Source organism: Erinaceus europaeus, chromosome 4, assembly GCF_950295315.1.
Source record: "Erinaceus europaeus chromosome 4, mEriEur2.1, whole genome shotgun sequence".
In the NCBI taxonomy this organism is placed as follows: Eukaryota; Metazoa; Chordata; class Mammalia; order Eulipotyphla; family Erinaceidae; genus Erinaceus; species Erinaceus europaeus.
The window spans coordinates 134,965,178-134,984,182 of NC_080165.1; the positions used below are offsets into that span (position 1 = coordinate 134,965,178).

The window sequence follows — 19,005 nt, forward strand, 5'->3', positions numbered from 1 at the left end:
ACCGGAATAAGGGTCCCGGTTCGAGCCCCCGGCTCCCCACCTGCAGGGGGGGTCGCTTCACAGGCGGTGAAGCAGGTCTGCAGGTGTCTTTCTCTCCCCGTCTTCCCCTCCTCTCTCCATTTCTCTCTGCCCTATCCAACAACGACAACACCAATAACAACACTATAACAATGAAACAAGGGCAACAAAAGGAAGCAAATAAGTATTTTTTAAAAAATGTGTGTACAAGTGTGCATGTTTGTAAAAGATGTAAAGGATTTGGTGTACATGACTGGTGTTGGCAAACCAGGGAGGCCAGCAAGCTGATCTTCACAGGAAGACTTAGTATCTAATTGGGTAACTAGTTAGTATAGAAAACCTAGTCAAATACATAAAACTAGTTATCACAGTCCCTCAGAGAGGGAATGATAGGAAAATTTTGCCTACGTTTAGTTCTAAATGAAAGGTAGGAAAAAAAAGGCTGCTTGGAGAATGCCTCACTATATTTTTGTTATTACATGTGGCTGGGGTAAGAATCTATACTATTTGTGCCACCTCTGCCAGTAAAGTGTGTGTGTATATATATACATATATGTATGTATGTATATTGCTTAGTAGCGATTACAGCAGAAATTGAGATGATTTAAGGATTGTAAAACTGGATTGTAGTGATGCATTAACAGTTGTGTAAACATGAAAACTGGGTAAACTTAAAATACTCAAATTTTATGGTATATGTTACACTGATAGTTAATAAAAAGATAAATAAAACCTGAACATCATACTTTTTCCAAGGGTGTGAGAAGGCATGTACTCTCATGTTGCTTTTCAGAATGAAAACACAGTATCATACCTCTGGAGGAGACTTTGAAAATACCTAACAAAACTTCATAGACATTTGTGTCTGCAATTTGTTTTTTTTTAATATTTATTCCCTTTTGTTGTCCTTGTTGTTATTGATGCCGTCGTTGTTGGATAGGACAGAGAGAAATGGAGAGAGGAGGGGAAGACAGAGAGAGGGAGAGAAAGATAGACACCTGCAGACCTGCTTCACCGCCTGTGAAGTGATTCCCCTGCAAGTGGGGAGCCGGGGGCTTGAACCGGGATCCTTAAGCCAGTCCTTGCACTTTGTGCCACCTGCACTTAACCCACTGTGCTACCGCCCAAGTCCCTGTGTCAGCAATTTATAGCACTAGTCACTGCCACACCGTTTACAGTGGCAAAGTCTGAAAGCAGTGTGAATGTTCAGCAGTTGGGGATTAACTTCATTAATATCCGAGAACTGTGCAAGAACAATACACAGTAAAAAACTTTATATTCCAGTGATTTGTTTTAGTGAATATAATCACGTGGGGGGGAAGCACTATAGAAAGCATTTGCGAGTTACACTAGTATCTCGTTTCCAACTTCCATTTCTTCTGCCTGTTCAGTGCAGATGCTGTCTTCAAATCATAAGCACGGGAATTGATCCCAATTAAAATACATGTATTCCAGGGGCCAGGCAGTGGTATACCCCATAGCGCACACACACACTGCCATGTCCAAGGACCCAGGTTCAAGCTCCCCTTTTCTACCTTGTAGCTTCACAAATGGTGAAGTGTTGCTGCAGGTGACTTTCTTTCCCTCCCTATGTCCCCCTTCCCTCTCAATTTGTCCAAAATATTCAAATAAAAAAAAGTGTGATTCCACTGAGTACCAAAGCTTGAGATACAAAGATAAATTTGATATATTCCCTATTATATATTCCCTAAAATAAAAGCAATATATAGTTGTATAAAATATGCTATTCTGGTTTTAGGAAGTGGATAAATCTATGATCATGCTACCCTGACCATGACTGACCTTGTCTGATCTTGGAAGCCAAGGAGGGCAGGTCTGGCTAGTACCTAGACAGGGAAAGTGAATGAAATAAACAAAGAAGGTATGTGTTTTTACTCTATGAATATATATAATCACAAATGAGAACAAAGGAAACAGACATTTATATAAATACAATTGTAAAACAGTATTTTATTGGTTTAAGATAGTGCTGTATTATTTCGTAATATTGCATACTGCTCAATAGTTGGGTTAGGCAAGAAAACCATATCATCCCACTCCCGGATCAGAACTTCAAGACACCCTATCATGTTAGAATCCTACCACATTAGCTCCTGTTATGTCACATTTCATAAAACAGTAATGTGATGAACTAATATAAAGGTTACCAGCAATTACTTTGATTTCAGTTTCACTATGAAGCAGCAAGAAAACTGCTGAATTTAAAGTAGCAGCAGAAATCCACTAAGACTTTATATCACAGTTATTTTTCCATAATGCTCCTTCTTTGAAGAAGGAAAAATATAAAGGCAATGGTAATACTTCTTGTAGTCCTTTATCCTGCAAATCAACTGTTAACTGCAAGCAGGTGTCAGTTACCAAATGAGTCCCTGTGCCAGCAGATCACTTTTTCCTTTCTTGTTCTGATATTACCAGTAATTTAATAAAATGACAGTAAAAATTAAAGTGCAAGCACAACCTTTTAAATTAAAACAGAGAAAGCTAGGATAATGAGGCAAGTACCTAGACATATAAATCAAAAGCAAGTATAATTGCATAGATTAGTACAAATTCAAAGTGAAACAAAATAAAACACCATTTAAGTAAATAAAAAGCTTTCTTAATTTTTATATTAGTACTGTATGCATTCCCTTTTATAACAAGTCTTTTCCAGTTTCATATTTAAAAATCGTAAATCTTAGGAAACCAATTTATAAATTGTTTTTCACCAGGGTCAGTGAAGATTAATGAAAATCTCCTTTGGAGCAGTTTAAATAATACATTTAAAAAGAGCATTAATTTTTTTTGAAAAATTGTAAAACAATGTGTTTGCTTATTAATATGCGTCCAATAAGCTCATCACCAGGCCAGTATCTGGTCCCAAGTACTACGTAAATAACATCTCATGTTCAAATTTGATCAAATTAGTTACACAAGATTTAAATAAAACTTAATATTTAAAATAGTTACAGGTTTAATTACATACTTGAGATACAAAATTTGTCTTGTTGGCAAAAAAAATTTAAAAACTTAGACAAACTCATATATTTCCCTTAGGTTTTTTTTTTTTTTTTTGAAAGATTTGACTCATTTATTAATGTGACTACAGGATTCTGAAAAAAGGAGGCACAGCTGGCTAGTTTATGAATTTTGTGGCATTGTCAAGTTTGATTCATTAGAAATAATGGATACCCTGTCACCTGATACTGAAAACCCTCTGTACCAGAGTGTTTATCTGATAAATACATCATTAATTTGATCATCTTAAATATAACTACCTGGTTCTTTTAAATATACATAGTGTAAAAGACATACATTTTATTCTAAATTTCATAACATCTACCACAATAAAAAGGACACAGATACAATCTTTTACTTAACAATATAAGAAGTTTGGCAGACATGTCAGTATTATGGACACCAATCAAACCTGTATTTTACAGCAATAGGTTTTCAGTGTCTTGTCAAAATTATGTATATATAAGTTAATTATATATATAAGTTAATTATATATATAAGTTATGTATATATAAGTTATGTATATATAAGTTAATTATATATATATTATATTATTATATCACTTCATGATATGTAATTTACAAACTGTCATACTGCTTAAAAGTACTATATTTCTTGTTACATGCCTCTGATTTCCAGCAGAAACATTATAAATAATATTGTAAATGAGCTTTTTCTTTACAGAATAGACTATGAATCATACAAAATGCTTTATTTCCATCTTCAAAGAGGTATAAACCAAAGTACTTAAAGTATTTAAAGTATTTTTAGATATATAACTGGAAATTTAAATCACTTGCAGATAACTATTAAAGACCGAGTTCAATTGTAACACATTTGCTTAAAAAACCCTATTGAGTAGTAGTACCATGAGAGTAACACACACATCTATAAATAAATAAATACAAATTTTTCTATTCAAACTTTTCAAAGTTTCAGTCTGAAGAGGTTTTTGCTGTTAATACATAAAACACGCATTATATTGAGCGATCTGACATAAACGTAATCTAATATGCTGATTCCTAACAAGCAGTATAACCCTCGAAGTTTTATACACCCAAGTTCCCAATATACTGATAGATTATAACTATATTAAGCAATCCTTAGAATTTTAAGTATTATCACCCTTTAGTGTCCAGACAAGGAGTGCATTTAACAAAATTTCACCCATGAAACAAGGTGCTTTCTTTAAAATATTTTGCCATTCAAGTACCAAAGTTCATTACAGATATAGTGAAGCTTTTCAGTAACTGCTCTGGAAAAATCAGAGAAAAAAATTATAGTATTTTTGCTATTTTAGATTCATGACAGTATCCTTATCATGATGTTCTTAGAAATAGTGAAAAAAATAATAAAATATTTTCAAAAATGATAGTATATTTAGCTAAAATATAAAATGTACTATTGTAACAGGATTTATATGTTAAAACAAAATATTGAAATGTGTAACAATTTTAATCTGCTCAATATGAAGAACAGCATTTCTCTTTACAAAACTGTCACACTTAAAACTGGCAGACTGTACAATATTTCTTCTGCTCCATAAATTTTACAGGTTATAACTTTTTTTTTTTTGCAAAGTGTAACAATAGCACAGTGATATATCATTTTGTAAGTGTTTTCACATTCTAATTAGTTCTTATGTCAATCACGGTTCGTGCTTCTGGATTTTTTTGGTTTTACTTTTGCTTTAAATAGAGGTAGATTTAAAAGAGATTGGGTACTGTCAGACTTTTTGTTAGATACAATTATCAATAACTGTACTGCTAAAGTGCAATGTCAAAGAATGCTCAGAAGAAAAGCCAGAACCACAGGTCATCTTGTAATAAGGTTCTCCTCGTCAAGCTCCAGTTATTGACTCCATAATGTACTTAACTATTCAGATACAAAAATAAATAAAAAAGTAAAAGACATAAATACAGACACATTGATTAAAAAAAAAAAAAAAAGCAAAGTTGTATCTGAATGGAAGCTTAGTTCATTTTGCTTGTTAAGTGCGTCAAATTCTTTGTTTTCTATAAAATCACATCAAATATTCCTACTATATTGCAAAAAAAAATATTTTCTTTTTAGTCATTAGTTTGTTTTTTTTTTGTTTTCTGCCCAACAAATTAAAGCTGAAAGCCTTCCATTGGTGACTCTTGCTGCTGAAATACAAACTGCTGTTGGTTTCCATCCACTTGAGGCACGATATTAGGGTCCTCTTCTTCTACACCAAAGTAATGTTCAATCAGGTCGAAGGCCTTTTGGTATATTTCCTGATTTTCATGGCTTTGCAAAAATTCTATTTTATCCAGACCTAGTTATACAAAGCACATATGTAAATGCAAAGTTGTTAAATTCCAATATATACTTAAAGCAAAAAACAAAAAGTACCAACTATCAGTACATCAGCCAAAGGTTTACTTTAACCTAACTTCTGTACATGCCAGAAGTAGGAGTTAGAATGGTATGAGGAAGGAGGACGGGCCTGGAAGTTGAGATTATAGTCTACATTCTGCTAAGTTTTTGATTCTGACCATGTAGGTTTGGATCTTCTGTACCTCAGTTTCTATATTACTGGCTTGTCAGAAAAGTCGTGACTCATCTTTGCTTTGAAAATCAAGAAAAAAAATATGTCATGACTTTTCTGATAACCCAATGATTAATTTTTGTTCCCAGGGTTTTTTTATCATTAGGGCTAGATGTGCCGATGGCCTTTTTTTTTTTTTTTTAAAGGACAGGATAAGAGAAAGGGGGAGATAAAGAGAAGAAGAGACATCTGTAGTACTGCTCTACCACTTCTGAAGCTTGCCCCTGCAGGTAGGGACGTGGGGCTTGAATGGGGGTCTTCAGGAATGGGCAGCATGTAGACACTATGGGTATGCTGCCTCCCAGAAACAGTTTCCTAATTTTAAGATGACAGTTTTAGATTAATTCCACAGATCTTTACTAGAATGATTATACTACAGAAAAAGCACCAAAAAGGCAAACAACATGAGGGCCAGGAAGTAGTACATCTGGTAGGATGACCATGTTATTGGGCTGTCTGAAAAGTCATGACATATTTTTCTCTTTTTTAAAACAAAAATTCCTCATGACTTTTCTGACAACTCAATACAGTGTGGCAGAGTCCTGAGTATAAACCCATGATCCCCACCTGCGGGGGGGAAGAGCTTCACAAGCAGTGAAGCAGTGCTACATGTGTCTCTCTTCCTATTTCCCCATTCCCTGGTGATTTCTCTCTCTATTCAATAAGTGAATACTCACTGCAAAGCTAGTACGACCACTGTGCATTTATTCAAAGTGCAACTGTGACACCTTCCATGAGCTGGAGCCTGAGGCAAGTGCACGGCAAAGAAGGCACCCTATTGGGAGCTATTTCTCCAGCCCAAGGGTAACTTAAAAAAAAAAAACGAAACAGAAAAGAAAATATTAAAAAAAAAAAAAAGTTATAGGAAGTCGGGCGGTAGTGCATCAGGTTAAGCGTGAGAAGCGCCAAGGACAGGCCTAAGGATCCCGGTTCGAGCCCCAGGCTCCCCACCTGCAGGGGAGTCGCTTCACAGGTGGTGAAACAGGTCTGCAGGTGTCTATCTTTCTCTCCCCTCTCTGTCTTCCCCTCCTCTCTCCATTTCTCTCTGTCCTAACAACAACATCAATAACAACAACAACTACTACAATAAAAAAAAAACAAGGGCAACAAAAGGGAAAATAAATAAATATTTTAAAAAATAGTATATAGTGGGCCAGCAAGGGATCTCATTTGAGTAGTGCCATTTACGTTGCCATGGGGATGACCCAGGTTCAAGCCCAACCCCACCACATTGAGGGAAGCTTCAATGCAGTGGGGTCTTCCTCTTTCTCTTGGTCTCTGTCTTTCTGAAAAATGTCAGTCTGGGGCAGTAAATCTACAGTGACAATCAAAAAGAAAGAGAGAATCCATGATGGAGGGGAGGGAGCAAGGGAAGAAAATTAAACTGCTTCCATAGCAAAGTGTTTGTATGGAAACGGAGGGGGGCCATGCAGATGGCAAATTACAGACTGTAAGTTTGAGTTTTTAACTGACTGCTTACCATACACTTCCTCAATGAGGGCACAGTATGCATTAATGCCGCCTCCATTTTGCTTAGATTCTTGTTCTCCAAGACGTAAGATATTCTCCAGTCCATTTAAAGCCACTTGGACTATTTTAGAATCCATAACAGTCAAAAGATCACAGAGTGGTTTAATGCAGCCTAAGGCTACCAAATACCTTCAAAATAATCAAAATAAATGTGAGGAAAATATTTTAATAGGCATAAATTATAGAAGTTACATGAAAATATAATGAAATGCTGTGTAAACAATTAAGAAAGTTATTTCTACATAAATACAAAAACTAAATTTTAATTTATTATTTTTTAAAGTATTTTGTTTTATTTATTTTAAATGTTTCTATTTATTTTCACTATTGGATAGACAGAGAAATTGAGAGGGGAGAGGGAGAGAGACACCTACAGACCTGCTTCACCACTTGTGAAACTTTCCCCTGCAGGTAGGGACCAGGGGCTTGAACCTGGGTCGTTGTGCACTGCAATGTGAGTGCTTAACCAGATGTGCCACTGCCTGGTCCCTTTTATTTATATTTACAACACTATCTTAAGATATTGGAGGATTACCCCTTTCATTTATTTATTTATTAACTTAAACCACTCCCATCATCAAAGATCACCATAGGAACCTGAAAACTTTTTTTCCACATTCCTGCTCTCATAAGTATTATAAAATACACATGAACAAATTTGCACTTGAGCCTGTTTTTGCATGACAACTGAGCACTAAAATTAGTGCTCCATTGTTTTGTTTTTCTTTTAAGATAACTTTGTATATACCCACAGGAGACGGGATGGGAAGTACAAATGGAGGAGAAGAAGGTTCATCTAAATAGAACCTCAAGAAACTGCCTACAAAATAATCATTATTAATGCTCTGAAACATCACTGTATTTCAGAAGCCTCTAGGGGACAAAACAAGCCACCTAGTGGGTGTTTTCTGTAAGTCATATTCACAAAAATTATTTTACTAATTTCTTAATGCTTTGTACTTTTCTGGTTGTTATTGGTTCTTTCTCCATTCTCCGGAATAAAAAGTAACTTTATTTGTTCATATAAAAAAAAAAAAAAAGACCATATTATGCACGAAGTTAAAAGCATGCTCTTTATCCAAACTCCATAGTTTCAAGTGCCGATTCCACTCCTTATTAACTGTGTGATGTTGAGCAACTACTGGCATGGTTTTCCCATCTTAAAATGAGGATAGAAATGGTAAGAAATCAGGGTACAAACTGGGAGAATACAACAGGCATTCAATTGTAAGGCTGTGAGAATATATTAGTCATTCGCTAAACATTAGTCTCCATCCCAGTGTTTAAAAAGGAATTTATCTTTGCCTGAGCACTCACTTGCTGTATTATACTTAAACTAACAGAAAATATTTGTTGGATGATTTAACTAATCGAGTTATGAAAGTAGAGGAGGTGAGACAGACATTGCTGGTACTAAGAGTCTGGAATGAGCAGGCACAGTAACCGGCAGTATACTAGCAGTATGTAAGGGGAACCTAATAGGAGATCAAGATTTCTCCCCCCTCCACATGACGATGAAGTGATGAAAATATTTTTTAAAATAATTATCTCAATTTAGATATCTAATTCATGCTAAATAATTTATGAAGCAATATATGGAGTAAGATGAAAATAAACTGATGCAACTCTTTGTAAGGCAAGAAAAATTTAAACAAAAACTAAAACAAAATATCTGGATTAAATATATTCAAAAAATTAGCAAGGTTAGCATAGAAAAATAAAGACATGGGGCCAGGTGGTGGCACACCTGGTTGAGTGCACACATTATAGCGCACAAGGACCCAGGTTCAAGCCCCTGACTCCCACCTGCAGGAGGAAAGCTTCACAAGTGGTGAAGCAGGGCTGCAGGTGTCTCTGTCTCTTTCCCTCTCTATATTCCCCCTCCTCTCAATTGATCTCTGTCTCTAGGAAAATAAATAAAATAATTTTCAAAAAAGACAGTATCCCCAGGCAAACATAATGATCAATGAGGGGAACATCAAATTCAAATTTATTAGAAATATAAACTGTATAAAATTAATAGATTGTTCTATTTCTGATATTTAAATTTTTTAAATATTTATTTATTCCCTTTTGTTGCCTTTGTTTTATTGTTGTAGTTATTATTGTTGTTATTGATGTCATTGTTGTTGGACAGGACAGAAATAAATGGAGAGAGGAGGGGAAGACAGAGATGGGGAGAGAAAGACAGACACCTTCAGACCAGCTTGACTGCCCATGAAGCGACCTCCCTGCAGTGAGGAGCCAGGGGATCGAATTGGGATCTTTATGTCGGTCCTTGTGCTTTGCCTCATATGTGCCAAACCCGTTGCGCTACCGCCCGACTCCCGTTTCTGATATTTAATCTCTGATAACTTCTCTGTCATGGACAAAGATGTTGATTACATTTCAGACAAGCAAGCAAAAAAAAAAAAAAAATACTCTCTTCTTGCTTCATCTTGGGTAGAACTTAAAGGAGTAGTATTGAGTTGGGTAAGTCAGAAGGATGAATATCAGATGACCTCACAAATAAATGGAACGTTAGAAACAGAGAAATGGAAAACACATGGTGAGACATAAGCTACCTGTGGTGTGCTGCAACAGGCGTGAGGGTCAGTCCTAGAGAGGGGAGACCGGAGAAGGTAGGAAAGGGGTTGGAGACCTAGTATCCTATGGTGGAGAAAAATGGCAGCTGGTGGTAGGTGTGGTGTGCAGACACCTACCACAGGAGGGTAAGAAACTATACACATGTGGTAATAACTGTCTTGTAAATCACTATGCCACTAATGTGATAAAAGAGAAAAAAAAAACAAAAAACACTGCCAATAATTTCACTGATAATAACAATAAATGCTGTTCTTTTATACAAGAAATGCTTACTGAAATAACCTGGAAACATTTTAGTTTCATGAAAAATGTGTGTTCTTTCACTTTTCATCCCACTTTATATTGAAAGCAAACAAACTGTATCACACCTTATTTGTTCTGGAGTGCCTCCTGACGTTGCGTTAGTTATTGCCCACGCTGCTTCTTTTCTGGTTCGAAACTCTGCTTTCTGAAGAATCTCAATCAAAAAAGGAAAAATGTTTGCATCTATGACAGCCTAAGGGAGAAAAGTTACAGAACGTAATCAATATATTGTTTTAAAATAATACGAAATACTGGAATCCTGAAATTCAGTGGTTTAAAAAGTCAGACACTGATTGACCTGCCAACATCCATGTTCAGCAGAGAAGCAATTATAGAAGCCAGACCTTCTGCACCCCATGAAGAATTTTGGTCCTACTCCCAGAAGAGATAAAGAATAGGGAAGTTCCCAATGGAGGGGATGAGACACAGAACTCTGATGGTGGGAACTAGATGGAATTATAGCACTGTTATCTTACAATCTTATTAATCATTATTAAGTCACCAATAAAAGATAAAAAATGAGGCATTTTGGTAACATTCTTACAGATAATTTACTCCTGTTAACAAACCTTCAAATAGTTTTCTAGGTAGTGGAATATAAACTTTAAAGATGATAAAATGAAAAATATGCTTGTTTGTTCAAAATGAGTGATTCCTGATGCAAGGAGTTTCTCATTTGAGATCATTGCCTAACTACTTAAAACTAGCAAAAACCAATCTCAAAGGACTAAACATGTGTCACAAACACATAAGAAGTACTTTATCAATCTTTTTTTCCTTTGGGAACTCACTAAAACAAACAAAGCAACAAAACTCTGATAAAAATAATGAGTATGTCCAAAGTGATTTCCAAGATTTTCTTATTTTATTCTTAGATCTAAAAGGTGTTTATTTACCTGAATCTGAGCTCTATTTCCAGCAGTGATGTTAGAAACAGTCCAGCAGGCTTCTTTTCTAATTGACTCCTTGGAGCTACTTAGTAAGTGTAAGAGACAGGGTAATGCAGAGCAGTTCAAAATCACCTTAAACAAAAGACAGAACACTAAGTTTAATGACAAATCATACAAAAACACAAAAATTAACTATTTATAAATATAAAACTTCTGAAAATCCGCAATAACAAAAAAGGACATTTATCCGAAAGTGATACTTAGGCACTCACAGTCTTCTTCCACCCTCCCACACAGCCAAAACCTCCCTAATGTTCGTGTAGAATAGAAGCTGTTCTAAATTCACTAAAATGCAAATAGGCAAATCACTCTGAGACATTTTGTCAATGAAATGAATCCACCTGACAAAGTAATATGAAAAGAAACTTAGCAGTTGAGATCAGGATTCGACTTCTAGTTTTGCCAACAGAAAAAATATATCTAAATGTCAAATAGTGTAAAAGTATATACTTCTGTAACTGTTAAGAGATAATAATGTGCAGAATGTAAGTTTGGATCATTACGATTTTTACTGGTTCCACTTCTCTTTTGTAAAGAAGTACATTCTGGGAGTTGGGTGGTAACGCAGCGGGTTACGCGCAAGCCCCTGGTTCCTCACCTGCAGGGGAGTCGCTTCACAAGCGGTGAAGCAGGTCTGCAGGTGTTTATCTTTCTCTCCTCCTCTCTGTCTTCCCCTCTTCTCTCCATTTCTCTCTGTCCTATCTAACAACGACATCAATAATAACTACAACCATAAAACAACAAGGGCAACAAAAGGGAATAAATATTTTAAAAAAGAAGTACGTTCTCATTTTCCCCTTTACATTCTTTATCCCATGGAAAGATTAATTATGTTCCTGTTTTCAAAACACTCCCAGTGACTCACACTTGAGAGGCTTGAAAAACCTTGAGAGGCTTTAAAACTGGAATACATAAATTTGAAAATGGTTTAGTCTGTGGCAGCAAAGAAAAATCTAATGTGTTAGTTTAAATTTCCATTTTCAAGAAATAGAGTATCCACCCCAAATCTGAAGTCAGTCTTGGTATTGTATCCTTTTAGATAGCTCACCATCTTCCGAAGGATACAGACACACAAACACATATACCAGATACACCACAGCACATAATCAATCACCAGCCCAAGAAATATTTCGCTGTCTTTCTTTCCTTCTCACAATCTACTATAAAGTCTTCCATTGCCAGCCCTAGCTTTGACCTTACAGTAAGCTCACCCTCTAGTAAAGTTTCTTCACTAGTTTAATGTCTCTAACATACTTCACATGTCTGCCTCTGTACCTACAGTCACAGAAATCTTAGTTTATACTTTTCACCACTTTTAAGATGAAATTTTAGTTCCAATTACTTAATTACAGATAATTCTCAGCACACCTATTTCTCTTTTAGAGAAATTTAAAACATTTACAGACCAATCAAATCACAGCAAACATACACTGTCTTGGGCATCTACTTTGTTTTAATATATATTTTCTCTCCAATTAATTTATAGTTTTATATAAGGGGCAGAAGAATCCTTCACAGTGATGTAGGTCTAAGCACATTTCCATAGAAGTGTTTGAGGTTGATCATTTATTATCAAGAATATACAAGGGCGGGGGTAGATGGCATAATGGTTATGTAAAGAGACCCTCATGCCTGAGGCTCCAAAGACCCAGGTTCAATCCCCCGCACCACCATAGGCCAGAGCTGAGTAGTGCTCCGGTAAAATAAATATATTAATTAATTAAAAGGAATACATTGTCACATTATATAGATGCTTACATAACTATGAGAGAGTCATGAAACTGATTAATAGGTAATCAAGTGATATGAATTATGGCAAACTTCAGACGGAGGGACAGCTCAGCTTGCGGACACAGGAATTATAAGGCTGATGTTCCCATCTTGATCCCTGCACTGTATGTATTGCCTTCTCTCTCTCACCAGTGGTTCATATAACTCTTAAAGAAGCAGGTAGTGATGCACATCACAGTGCGCAAGGACCCAAGTTCAAGCCCTGGTCCTCACCTGAAGGGGAAAAGCTTGCTGAATGATGAAGCAGGGCTGTAGGTATCTGTCTCTCTCCCTTTCTGTCTCCCTCTTCCCTCTCAATTTCTATCTCTATCCAGTAGTAAATAAATAAAATATATTTTAAAAAATAATTTCTGTCCATACTCCCAGAGAGGGATAAAGAATAGGGAAGCTTCCAATGGAGGGGATGGGACATGGAACTCTGGATTTGGGGACTGTATGGAATTATACCCCCTGTTGTCTTATAATCTTGTTAAGCATTATTAGATCATAAACTGAATTTTTTTTTAAATTGCTCCTCAGGCCATCAAAACAACTCACCTGTATAGTGCACCTGCTCTCCAATGCGTAAGCAAGAATCAAGCCCAGCCCCTACTGCACTGGGAGAAGCTCCAGTGCTGTGGTATCTTTCCTTCTCTCTGCTACCCTCTTTTCTGAGTAGAATGGTGAAGCCCAGGCGATGACAGAAATACATAAATAAAATAACTTTCTCATGTAAAAAAAGTATGATAAACTTCTCAAAGCTCATTATATTAAAAATTTGTTACATTAAAATCTGAACTCACCTGTGTTTGAATATCATCACCAGTCACAATATTGCCTACTGCTCTCAGTGCAGGTGATACAACTTTATAATCATTGTGCCTAAAAACAATAAAAATACAGACTTACATTCTACATAATTATTTATAGAGAAGGTTCAGAAAAGTATGCAAAGTTCTGGTAAACACTTTACCCAACAATCCACATTGGCCCTGCAAGTGGGGATGAGGAACTTAAACCCAGGTCCCTGAGCCTGGCAATGTGCAATGTGCACTCTTCTGGGCGAGTCCCCACCCAAACCCAGGTCCCTGAGCCTGGCAATGTGCACTCTCCTGGGCGAGTCCCCACCCAGCCCCTTGATAGTCTTCTTGCACTCAGGTCATATGCCTGTGCCGTGAACCTATCAACTAGGGTTGTTGTTTTTTTTTCCCCCACAAAAGAAAAAAAAAAAACTGTTACATTTATCTTTTAAATTTTTCTTATATGATTTTTAGCTTCTGTGAAGAAAAAAAAATGTTCCTTTGGAGAAAAAAAAGTGCCTAGTAAAGAAAAATATTGATAGAAGTGAAAGATTAAATAATTTTTCAATTAGCAATAATTGTGCCTCGGATAAACCTCATTGGCTATGATACTGCCACTGCGCAAAGCTAGATTAAATAATTTTTACTATATGAACTTTCACACAAATTATGGTAATGAACAGTTAACTAGATTGTTAGCTCTATAAGAGCAAGAACTATATAGTTTATCAATAATGCCCTGATAAGGTCCTACCAGCTAGTATTCCATAGTACTTATTGAATAAGGTCCCTCTCACTAATAAGTCACATAAAACTAATGAAACTCATTAGTTGTGAGACTCAACATTCTAGTGCACTATGTATAATACAAAATAGGATTCACAGATTTACAATCCTTCCAGAAGAGTGAATTCCCATATATTTACCAGGTCATTACTCTAATTTCTAAATTTAACCCAATCCTATACTTATTCATCATAAGTTATAGTTACATCAAAAGTTCCACCAATCTTCGACAGACTCCAGAATCAATAACTGCTTGAATTTTATCATTAGGTCCATCAGAGAGATAAGAGAGAGCCCAACAAACATCTGCTAATACATCTGGGTCACTGCTAAAAAGTAACCTTGATAGAACATTTAAGCAAGGTGATACCTGGAAAGGGAAAAGAACAAACAAACAATTTTTAGAATTTTTCTCTACCTAAAAACCAGTTTTCTGTAGGAAAAACACAGAAACTAGTATTAAAACAAAAACACAAAGCTACAAAAACTACAGAGAAATATATAAGGTTTATCTTATCACATAGATGACTATATAACTGTTGGTATGCTTCTAATTCTGCTTCTAAAAACCTCTTCTGTTTCATTTGGTTTAATCCCCCCTGCATTCTATTTACATGACACTGCATTCTATTTACATAACACTGTATTCTATTTACATAACCACTGTTAACAAGCACCACCCTCCCTCCAGGGCATTGGTGGCTCAGTGGTAGAATTCTCACCTGCTCCGGCCCCTCTCCTTGTCACACCCTGATATTCACCAGTCACTTTTCTCTCCACCCTCTCTATGTCACATCCTGTCCCCACCCTACTTGGCTAGTATATATATATAAGGACAAGATTGTTTTCAGTTTAGTTTGAGTTTAGCTTAGCTCGGCTTAGATTGTGCTGTGTCCTGCATGAATAAAGAGATGAGTCCCGGGTCATCTGTCTCCCGTCAGTGAAGCTCAGCCCGACATATAACCATTTATGGTGCCTATTAATAAGATATGTAGTCATTTACTTTTAAAATAATGAAATAGTATCAGACTCCCTAACTACGTCAAGATCACATGTATACACTCCCAAAAAGATACAGTATGCTGAGAGAAGGGACCAGGAAGGTGGTTCAGCAGAAGAGTGCATATGTGAGGGTCTTCTGTGGAGCAATAAAGAACTCCATGGACAATGAAAAAAAAAAAAACTTAAAAAATAAAAAAGGGGGGGCATAGGGAGGGAGATAGTATAATTGGTATGCAAAAAGACTTTCCTTCCTGAAGCTCCAAAGTTCTAGGTTCAATCTCCAGACACCATCACAAACCAGAGCCATGTGGTGGCAGGGGCTCAAATCTGAGTCCCTCTGAACTGTAAAGTTTATGTTCTACTAGGTGAGCTACCTCTGGGCCCCATAAAAGAAATACACTTTAAAGAAAAACAAATTTTAAAGAGTAATGCATGAATCAAAGTTCACTTAATAAGATTTCAGTATGTGGGGCTGGGTGGTGGCACAATTGATAAAATCACTATGGGGTTCAAATTCCTGGCCCCCACTTGCAGAAGGGAAGCTTCATAAGCAGTGGAGCAATGCTTCAGGTGTCTCTCCTCGCTGTCACTGTCCCTGTCCCTATCCCACCCCCTAGTTTCTTAGCCTCTAGCAAAAAGAAGCAAAAAAAATAAGGGGGGGGGAGGAGGAATGATGATGGAATAAAAAAAAAAATCAACAGACATTTTGTACTATTTTAAAGAGGTAAAATAGTCACTAAGATTATTAAACCCATGAATATACAATTAGCAAGTCAATTTTATATGTACAAGTCTAAATATATAAGTAGCAGATAATCAGTGAGTTCACTATCACATGCATTGGCCTTTTGTTATCTTCTTAGATGAAACAGGTACAGTTTTCTTTCCTTTCAATTCTATGTCATTGCCAGCTAACAGATTTTACATAAAATACATTTAAAAAAAATCTGACAGTTACTTGTACACTTCAAAAATATTACTTTTCTAGAACATTAATTCCCCAATAAAGAAATTTTAAAAATTTACTTAAAAGTCATCTAAATTGCAGTGGAAGAAGTATATGCTATGTAAGTTCTACCTCAATAAGATGCTTTAAAATATATATATATATATATATATATATATATATATATAACTTTTCTTACATTATACCCACCTGGATATGTATTCCTTCCCCTCCTACTACTACTAAAAATCATACAAAATTCCTTTTAAAGGAATATGACATTTACTATAATGGTATTTCAAGACTTTTTTTCTTGAGATGTGATGGGTACACTCAAAATTCTTTTCTCTAAGATAGATAAATCAAATTTCTGCTTATGATAATGGTTTTATTTCCCTTTTATATGCCAAATGGTTTATAATGCTTTACAACAGTTCCTACTTAGCCATCTACTTCTCAGTTACCACAGAATCAAAAAGGCATGGAGGGTTGTGAAAGAATTTTATGAATTAAGACTAACCCACAAAATGATGCAGGGTAAGGCAAAAGATCTAATGACCATGGTCTAATGAGATCTTAAAGTCATAGTGGGGCTGGCTGGGTGGTGGCGTACCTGGGTGAATGTACACATTACAGTGCACATGGACCCAGGTTCAAGCTCCTGATCTCCACGTACAGTGGAGAAGCACATGTTACCATGAACAAGGACCAGGGCTCAAGCCCCTGTCCTCATGTCTGTGGGGTGGGAGGGAAAGAGTGCTACAGGTCTGTCTCTCTCGCTCTCTCCCTCCCTCTCTAAAACCTCCTTCAATTCTCCCTCTCAGTTTCTTTTCCTCCTATCAAAACCAAAATAAAACAAACAAAAAAAGCCACCAGGAGCAGTAGATTCATTGTACAGGCACCAAATCCCATAGATAATCCTGGAGATAAAGAAGAAAAAGAGGAGGAGGAGAAGGAGGAGGAGGAGGAGCAGGAGGAGGAGGAAGAAACTTCCTTTAGACTATGCATCTCTTGACGTTCTAACTGTGCAAGTATTGTCTGGTGAATTAAAAGACACTATGAAAAATGAAGAAATGGAAGTTTCCTCAGTCTCTAAAGATCCACTAAAAGAAAGACTAGATAGACTCCTTACTTTGTGTATTTTATTCATACCTTACTAAAATTTGGAGGAGGATTTTTTCCTCTACATAAATTTGAGAGGGCCCACACAGCATTTCTGGTTGTTGTAAGTCTATTTGAATTTGTTAGCAACCTGCCAAGAAAAAGGAAAAAAAAAGTCACTTATTCAATAAACTGCAGGAAACTCAGTTGAGATGGATGATATTTAAAACAAATTTCCAAAATATTTTGACAATAACAATTAAAAAAGAAAAAAAAAAAAACTACTTCTTGGGTCATGCCTTGGTGGGACAGGCACAGCCAAGTGGTGTTACCCTAACACGACAAATATGACAATGACACAACACAGTGAATTTCATGAGATCACAGCGGGAATTTCTGGGTAAGAAAACAGCAGCATCATGGGCTACGAGTGAATGCAAATGGCCAGTGGGAGGCAGAGGGCAGAGGGAGAAGGAAGACTCGAGCTGCGCCACGAGCACCAAATGCCCCCGGCATCTAAACACAGCAAACAAGGGCCAAGCTAAATATCCTTGTATCAGGCAAAACAGACTTTTAAGCCAAAAAAACCTTTGAAAAATAGTTTGCTCATTTAATTTGGAAAGAGACAGAGATTGAGAGGGAAGGGAAGACAGAGAGGGAGAAAGAAAAACACCTGTAGCAATGTCTTACACTTGTGAATCTTCTCCCCTTCATGGGGGAATAGGAGCTTGAACCTGGATCCTTGCAAACTATAATGTGTGTGCTCTACCAGATGTATCACTGCCCAGCCCCCTAAGAAATCTTTTAAGAAAAAAAACCTCCATATTTAAAAAAAACTCATTCAATAATGAAGACAAAACAGTTACAAATTCATAAAACCTAGCAACAAAAATGTGAAGCAACAATTGACATAACTGATGAAATACAGTTGTAAAACAATTTATCAGAAACACTAATATAATCAATAATCAGTGGAGTTGGTATACTGCACCAAAGTAAAAGACTCTGGGGAGAATGGGTGGGAAAATACAGGCCCTGAAAAAGGATGGCAGAGGACCTAGTGAGGGTTGTATTGTTATTTGGAAAACTGAGAAATGTTATACATGTACAAACTATTTTATTTACTGTCAAATGTAAAACATTAATCACTAATAAAAGAAAAAACTAAAAATAAAGTAAACTAATTGCCAAAACCTGGAAGCAACCCAGGTGTCCAACAACAGATGAGTGGCTGAGCAAGTTGTGGTATATGTACACAATGGAATACTACTCAGATATAAAAAAAATGGTGACTTCACCATTTTCAGCTGATCTTAGATGGACCTTGAAAAATTCATGTTAAGTGAAATAAGTCAGAAACAGAAGGATGCATATGGGATGATCTCACTCTCAGGCAGAAGTTGAAAAACAAGATCAGAAGAGAAAACACAAGTAGAACCTGAACTGGAATTGGCATATTGCACCAAAGTAAAAGACTCTGGGGTGGGTGGTGGGGAGGATACAGGTCCAAAAAAGATGACAGAGGACCTAGTGGGGGTTGTATTGTTATATGGAAAACTGAGAAATTTTATGCATGTACAAACTATTGTATTTACTGTTGAATGTAAATCATTAATTCCCCAA

The 19,005-nt window shown here is 36.3% G+C and overlaps 1 protein-coding gene and 1 pseudogene across 3 annotated transcripts in view; both read right to left on the reverse strand.

Annotated features, from left to right (window-relative positions):
* Positions 1-3,030: 3,030 nt before the first annotated feature.
* The window catches only part of KPNA5 (karyopherin subunit alpha 5), a 38,622-nt gene continuing 22,647 nt past the window's right edge, over positions 3,031-19,005 (reverse strand). For 2 of the 3 annotated variants that reach the window (XM_060190586.1, XM_060190587.1), the window contains 7 exons: positions 17,434-17,533; positions 14,540-14,703; positions 13,551-13,629; positions 10,924-11,049; positions 10,093-10,220; positions 7,089-7,267; positions 3,031-5,335 (listed from right to left, as the gene is read on the reverse strand). In XM_060190586.1, coding sequence (XP_060046569.1) covers positions 5,148-5,335; positions 7,089-7,267; positions 10,093-10,220; positions 10,924-11,049; positions 13,551-13,629; positions 14,540-14,703; positions 17,434-17,533 — 964 coding nt within the window. In that variant the 3' untranslated portion in view covers positions 3,031-5,147. The remainder of the gene's footprint in view (positions 5,336-7,088; positions 7,268-10,092; positions 10,221-10,923; positions 11,050-13,550; positions 13,630-14,539; positions 14,704-17,433; positions 17,534-19,005) is intronic. The other variant, XM_060190588.1, reaches the window with a different exon arrangement.
* Positions 14,045-14,176, reverse strand: LOC132538388 (U4 spliceosomal RNA; annotated as a pseudogene).